This window comes from Triticum urartu, chromosome 4A, assembly GCF_056163025.1.
Source record: "Triticum urartu cultivar PI428250 chromosome 4A, HENAU_Tu73, whole genome shotgun sequence".
NCBI classification, from domain to species: Eukaryota; Viridiplantae; Streptophyta; class Magnoliopsida; order Poales; family Poaceae; genus Triticum; species Triticum urartu.
In genome coordinates, this window is record NC_141876.1 from 10,724,007 (window position 1) to 10,731,364 (window position 7,358).

Sequence of the window (7,358 nt, forward strand, 5' to 3'; positions counted from 1 at the left end):
GGTTTTTTGAGTATTGGCTTATCCCCTCCCGTTCCTATCCCTCAGCGAAATAGCCACGGTGACGCCGAGGTTTTCATGTAAATTGGCATAATGCCTTAGTTCCGTTGCCGATGTTGTGCGATTGGTGGGTCGTATCTTGTATGTGTATGTAGGGAGCCCGTCCAGCAAAAGCGTGCTGCAATTTTCATGTAAATTCTGTCTAGGTAGTAGTATCTGATTCTAGAGTGTGAAGTTGTAGCCCCTCCTAATTCTTGATGTACAGAATTTTCTCTCTGACTTTGTAGCTCCTCCTTTGTAAACTTGTAGCTGAATTTTGATGTATTACCACTCAAGATTCAACGGGATTTTTTGCTTTAATTTGTGTGACTACTGATGGAGTGTCTTATTTATAGACATCTGAATAATGATGAAAACACCATTGCAACTAGCTCTTGAAAACACCTTCTTCGTGGTATCAATTTCTGCTCGAAGAAATACTCCAAAGAGTTCGGTAAATAGGCTGCAATTGGACAGGATCATTGATGTTTTTTTTAGAGAGATGAGCTCAGAGGGTGCACTATTGGGCCGTTTGGCTTAAATCTTCCGACCCAGGGGTCCTTCCTGGCCCAAGCGGCCCATGCAGATCACCCGGCAAAACCCCCACCTTATCCCCTCGCTATCCCCTGCCTCCTCCATTTCCAGCTCCACCACCTCTCGCCGGCTCCCCTCCCCCTCCCCTCCTCTCTCGCCGGCCACCGCCGGGCCGTACAGAATGGTGGCGCCGGCTGCCGTCTCCACCTTCTCCTCCTCCTCCTCCTCGTCTTCCTATTCCGTGGCACCCAGAACCCACCGCCGCGGCCTCCTCAGCGCCCGTGCGCCGCTGCCGCCGGCCCGGACCGTCGCCTCCTCCCGCACGCCGCTGGTCGTGTCCAGCCCGCCGCCCACGCCCGCCCCCGCTCCGGGGCACGCCAAGGTCGATCGCTCCGGCCGCTTCTGCAGCCCCCGCGCCGCGCGCGAGCTCGCGCTGTGAGTGTGCCCCTTCCCTAGCTAACCCAGCTTTCTCCCTCGGTTCATGGTCTGGTTTGCGGTGCTCATGGGTTCGATGGACGCTGCCTGCCGCCGTTGTTGCAGGATGGTCTCCTACGCGGCGTGCCTGGAGGGCGCCGACGTGGTGCGGCACTTCGACCGCCGGGTGGCCGCGAGAAGAGGTAGCCCGCCCCTTAATCTCTGCTGCTATAGTCCGTGTGTGTCCAGCTGCTCGGATTCCTAGCTCATTTCTCTCCACTGTGGATTTTTGCTATCTGTCCTAAATTCTGAACTTTTTGCAGAGCCTGGGTATGTTTTCAACAAGGCGTGCGTGCAGAGTTACAATTTCATGAGCTTCTGTGGGGGGCCTCTGGAGGTTGCGACGGAGGAGGAGGCCGAGAAGCTCATGAGTCAGAATGAGAAGGATTCGGCAAACGGTAATGACTATGACCATGCAACTTGACCTTTGAAATGCTAGTCTGATTGAAACTGGAGCTGCAACTTGCTGAATGTAAATTGGGAATATGGAACGTTATGCGACTTGCTCACGTTGTGGTCAGCTGTGTAATTATTTGTAAAAAAAATGCTTGTGCATTGGGAGGGTTTAAGCTATCGCAAATGAACCACTGCATCAACACGCAAAGGGCAAAACCTGTATATATTACCACAAATCCTGATCTTGTGAACTCTTCAGAGAACTTGATCACTGCTGCAAATTCGATGTTAGCATTGGAAGACTGTTCCTTTTATGTCCTACTAGGATAAGGATATGTCATGTGCTTTTCATCATGCTTTAATCATGTCTACTAGGATAAGGGTATAATAATGCGCGCATACACGAAACAAGAAGGAAATTATGAAAAAAATCAAGTTGCTGCTGGCGTGAATTTTCTGCATTGAAAGTTGAAGCTTGAAGAAAGATTGGATCGTGCCTTAAGATACCTAAAAAGTGTGCATACCCTAAAAGCTTGCCTTAATCTGAATTTTGCAGTGCAATTCCTTCAAAGTTCAGTGATAAAATATAAAAGCAATATCATCTAGGCATCGCCCTTATCTGGCTGTCTGGACAGCGTTCCATTTTTTGTCATGCCAAGTATTTTTCTCCTGCTTGGACGGCAATATGTAACCTCCACTTTGTCTCGATTATGCAATTACATTTTGGTTATGTTTTGTTTATACATGGGTAAGTGTCTCAGTCTTAAGCATGGATGATCATTGCTGAACTCAGCTTGATTTAATATTTTGAACCGAGATCAACCTAAAATTGTTGGTCTTGTTAGTATAGCAAGTACAGTAAAAGCTACGCAAAACTGTAGTAGTTAACAAATTTCTTATTTCATCCTTCTAATTTAATGAGGGCAGGCCTGGCGCAGTGGTGAAGTCCTCCGCACTTGTGCCAAGAGGTCCTGGGTTCGAACCAGCCTCTCTGCATTGCACTTTGCAGGGGTAAGACTAGGTTCCTGTAATCCCTCCCCAGACCCCACCTTGTGTGGGAGCTTCTATGCACCTGGTCTGTCCTTTTATCCTTCTAATTTAATGATCTGGTCAATACCAGTTCGGCTTCAGTATATCCTGTAGACATGAATATAGCTCGTGTTAACTGTGGTGTAAACACTTATGTTTAAAAAAAACTGAAAAGAACGGAGTATTTGGAGGAGCTTTCTGTACAAGTTGCTCCAGTAGTGTTTAGTTCTTTTGGAAAGAATTTAGCATAATTTTGCTTAATTGTTTTTCTTGTAATTCAGAGGCAGAAGTTCTTTCAGCTCCTCCAAGGCTGGTGTACAACAATTTTGTGTTACGGTATGATTAGATATAGTCGAATATCTATGTAATGCTTGTTCAGGTTTCTTACAAAAAGTACCTTTTCTAATTAGATATTTTCTGTCTCAGATTGGCCCGGGACATGTTAGTGGCAGTTGCCAGCGGATGGGATCAGCATGTTGAAGTTATCAACAAAATAATTCCCCAACATTGGAAGGTTGATACTTGTTTCACAATTTGAATATTGGTCCTTCAAATCCCTCCAAGTGTGCCTCAAGTTGCTCATATGTTTATAAGTTCGGTCCAAAGGCATGTATTATCAGGCGTCCAAGTTCAAACGTGGTTTACTAGTTTGTGAATTCAAATATCTTTGGCTCAGTGCACGGAAAAATCACGACACAAATACCAGTAGTGAGTGAAACTGGATGGTTATTTAGGATCATTTGTTTGCCTTTACCTATTCAGTGTGTTGGAGTAGGGTCTCTCAATTTTGTCTTACAAAATTGGGCATGATGTGTTTTTGTTTCAGTCCCAAGAATGGGCGAGTGATTCAGTAATCAATAGGAAGCTGACGTGTGTGGCATGAATTTTGGTGCTACTACTTTCTTGAAATATCTGAACTGTTGCCAGCAAAAGAAGATTTGACTCGCTCCTAAAGCTCACCAGCTCACTTACTTTATGTGAAATAATGGCTTGCTTGCTGAACTTCTGCCTGTGATTTATCACCGGCTCAGTTACTAATTTACCCATTCGTATTTTGCACTCTGGTTTGCTTACTAAGTTGCATCAATATTCTTTTGCTCATTCATTGAACATTTTCATTGGCAGGATGAACCTGTTGCAAGGATCCTAGAACTTTGCATTCTTCATATTGCCATGGCAGAGATGACATCGAAAGGAACTCCTCACAAAGTTGCAATTAATGAGGTTATTATTTTCTCTGCCTGTTCTTCATATCTATGGTTTTGGCATACAAGCATTGAATATATGTGCCCCCTTGTTCATTATTGTTCAGGCGGTAGATCTGGCAAAGCGGTTTTGTGATGGAGGTGCTCCTCGGGTAATCAACGGATGCCTTCGAACCTATGTAAAGGATCACATGAGCAATGGCAATAGTCAGGCAGCTGAACTAAAGCCATAAAGTTTCTGTAAATATGTATTGCAAAGGCGGTTCAAACTGGTCCTGGCTTGAAAAAAAAAAGGATTGACAGTTGAAACTACAGAAGCATGGAGAAAACCTAGCTCTGTTCTGCCAATCCCATTCAGGGTGAACCCGAAATTAGGCAAAGAAGCTGGGCTCGCGAAGATCTAGAAATATCCTCAAATGTTTCACTGGTCATTACTCCAGAAGCACGACCTATATGCTGATGATGCACACTCACCGAAAGCAACTGAGGGATACTTACTATTTCTAACAGCTTTTGCACTCGCTAAACCCTGTGGTTCATTGGATGACAAGTGTTGTAAACTTTGTGTGAATGTAAGATTGTACATCTGCTGAACTTGTAGCGCCATGCCGGTTCTGCTCAATAGTTAGAAAGGCGGAATTTAGAGAGGATATTTGTAAGATACATGCCGGTTCTGCTCTAATGTTTGGATACAATAGTTTGTAACTTTATTTGCATGTGGTTTCCATTATGTTTTTAAAATTTATATGCCCCCAAACATATTAGGTTTTTTTTGTTTCCTAACAATTTTGAAACAGGTATAGGATGCAAACTAGCAAAGCAGACAATTTTGTGTTGGTTTGTACGAGTTCTCCCATGTTTTTTTGTGTGTGTTGCAAACTGTGGCCCTCCAAAGAGGGCTAGATTATTCATTAACATCCAAAGCTATGTACAGACAGAAGTCTCCCAGTAGGGAGAGTCATGGCTTCAAGAGGCATTTTAGTTTTACATGAAGCTTCACTGCATCTGAAACTACAACAGAGGAGGTAGAGCGATGCCTACAAGCTCTCTTGGCAAGAGAATGAGCTACCAGATTCAAAGTTCTAGGAATGTGAGAGATCTTGAAGGAATTCAGAGAGGAAGCAACATGAAAGAAATTTGCTGGAATTAACCTCCAGTGTCCAGGCTTGGCCAACAGGTCATTAGCTTCAACCGCCTCCGCCAAAACTTTGCAATCCGGGAGAAATGAGACTTCAGTCCAACCCAAAGCGTGGAGCAAACAAAGATAGAGTGGTCAGAAGAAGGCAATTTCAGCCACACTCCCGAGGAGTCCAGATTTTTTTTTTGTTAAAGAGAATATCATTGCGAGTTTTCCAAATGTTCCAAAGAAGAGCGTTGATCTTATCTAAAGAACACTCAGGGTGGGAGAAGGATAAGAGAGATTGAATTATAGCAGAGGGGGTAAGCATTATGATCAAAAGCATCTGTTTTAATCCCCCACTTGAAGCAGATAACTCTAGCAACTAAACTGAGGAAGAAAAATATGAGAATCTGTTTCAGGCATACCACACCTGTAACACTCCTTTTTTACCCGCAAAAAAACACACACTCCTTTTTTATATGAGTGGAGAACCTGGAAGCTCACAACCCAGAAGATATAGCCTTGCGAATAAGACGCCAGGCAAAAGTTTTTACTCTAGGAACCAAATATTTGTTCTTCCATACTTGTTTGGGTTGACAGGTAACAAGGCAAATAGCTCTCCGTAGGTTCTTTGATAAGTCGCCAAATAGCCATAGCAATTAAAGCTATGTTCATCAAGGAAATGTCTCTAATACCCAAACCTCCTTCACTAAATTGTTTGCAGAATTCTTCCCAGGCCCTAAAATAAAGGGGCCTAGAAGCATTATCTTCTTGAATTTGTGTCCACCAAAATTTACAAACAGTAGAGGTGAGCTTGGTTAAAATACTTTTTCTTAGAAGCATAGAAGGCATGTGGTAGAATGGAATTAAAGAAAAAAACATATTTTATTAAGGTTAGCCCGCAAGCATGAGATAATCTATTTGCATTGTAACTTGTTAACTTAGCCTTCGACTTGTCGATCAGAAACTCATAGGCCGCAGATCTTCTATTACTTGGAAGAATAAGAGTAACCTAAATGAAGGGTGCTGGAATTCATACCATGGGCAGGAAAGATGGATTCAATTGAAGATTTATGAGGATTATTAGTATGTTTGCTAAATAAAATAGCAGACTTTCCCCAATTAGGAGATTGGCTTGAAATGTTGTAAAGTTGATTAACAATTTGAGCAATAGCAGCATCGTTGTTATCTGCTTTGCCACAAATTACCAAGTCATCTGCAAACAACAACAGGTGAATAGGGGGACAAGAAGGACCCAATTGAATACCGCTAAAATGACTGTCATTTAAGCTTCTTGCAAGGAAAGCGAGACAATTCATTAACCACACGAACAGAGAGAAACAACGATAAAGGATAACCTTGATGGATATCTCATGATACTTTGAAGTTGCCAAATGGTTGTTCATTAATGTTGACAACAAAAGAGGCAGTGGAGATGCATTCATATATCAATTTTATGAAATGACCATGTAGCCCTTTACGTAACAAAGCCATATGAATAAAGTTTCATTCTATCATATCAAAAGCTTTAGCTAAATCAATTTTTAAAATAATAGATTTATGATAGTTGAAACGAATGTGTGATCTCTTGGCCGATGATAATATTATTGGGGATTCTTCTACCCTGAATGAAAGCTTGTTCGGTTTCATGGATATAATTTGGGAGGTGGATTTTGAGCCAGCCAATGTTTTAGTGATGATTTTATAAACAATATTGCACAAGCCAATGTCTAAAATCTTGATGAGCATTGTCCTTTTCTTCTTTGGGAATTAGAGCAATGTAAGTTTTGTTAAGATTAGGATGCAGGATACCTTGGTTGTAGAAGTCTTGGAATAATGTAGTGTGAAAAGTACTTTCGAGATGTGTGACATGTTTCATCATTTGGATGTGTGGTGGTACATGCCATGTAATGTTTAACATGTCTCATAGACTTTGTAATCCTATAACCAATTGCACTGCATGATACTTGTACTAAGAGCATTTATGATGCTCGATTGATATACCACAACTAGTTTCCCCATGGCATGCAGCGTATGATATTTTTGAGTTGTTGTCTATCAGTTTGCCTTCAGGGGTGCACTAAAATGAACATTATAAAATTTTAAAGTTGATTTTGTTTTGGAAAATGGTGAAGGGCCGAAGCCTGTAAAGTAGGCAAGCATGAGAGCCTTTAGATTTTCATAAGTGTGTTTTGCACCCTGACGAGCACAAGATCCTAAGTGAAACTGAAATGGTAGAAAAAGTCTAAGTAGTCATTCTCTTTTCTCTTAGTTTATTGGTTTCAAAAGTTGTTTCATTTTTGACATTTCCTATAGGTTTGCATTTATTTTTCATTTTATGGTTTATACAATCGTGGTATCTATTTAAGGAACATAAAAAACAAAATTGCTCATAAAAACATCTAGTGATTACATACCATTACAAACATGTCCCATCACATTTAGAATAGACCTCCATGTATCGCTCGAAGAGATAACTCGGGGCCTTGTTTGATAAGCTACTCAATTTAGCCCCTTTACATTGCAATGGGTAGGGTGAATGCCCTTCGAAACCTTCCACTTCT

The 7,358-nt window shown here is 41.9% G+C and overlaps 1 protein-coding gene across 1 annotated transcript; it reads left to right on the plus strand.

The window, feature by feature from the left end:
• The first annotated feature begins 660 nt into the window (after nucleotides 1-660).
• On the plus strand, nucleotides 661-4,384 carry LOC125550205 (antitermination NusB domain-containing protein). The gene is made up of 7 exons (XM_048713149.2): nucleotides 661-1,005; nucleotides 1,111-1,187; nucleotides 1,308-1,442; nucleotides 2,751-2,805; nucleotides 2,896-2,983; nucleotides 3,595-3,693; nucleotides 3,782-4,384. The coding sequence occupies exons 1-7, from the start codon at nucleotides 752-754 to the stop codon at nucleotides 3,905-3,907; spliced, it is 834 nt and encodes a 277-aa protein (XP_048569106.2). The 5' UTR covers nucleotides 661-751; the 3' UTR covers nucleotides 3,908-4,384.
• Nucleotides 4,385-7,358: the final 2,974 nt, after the last annotated feature.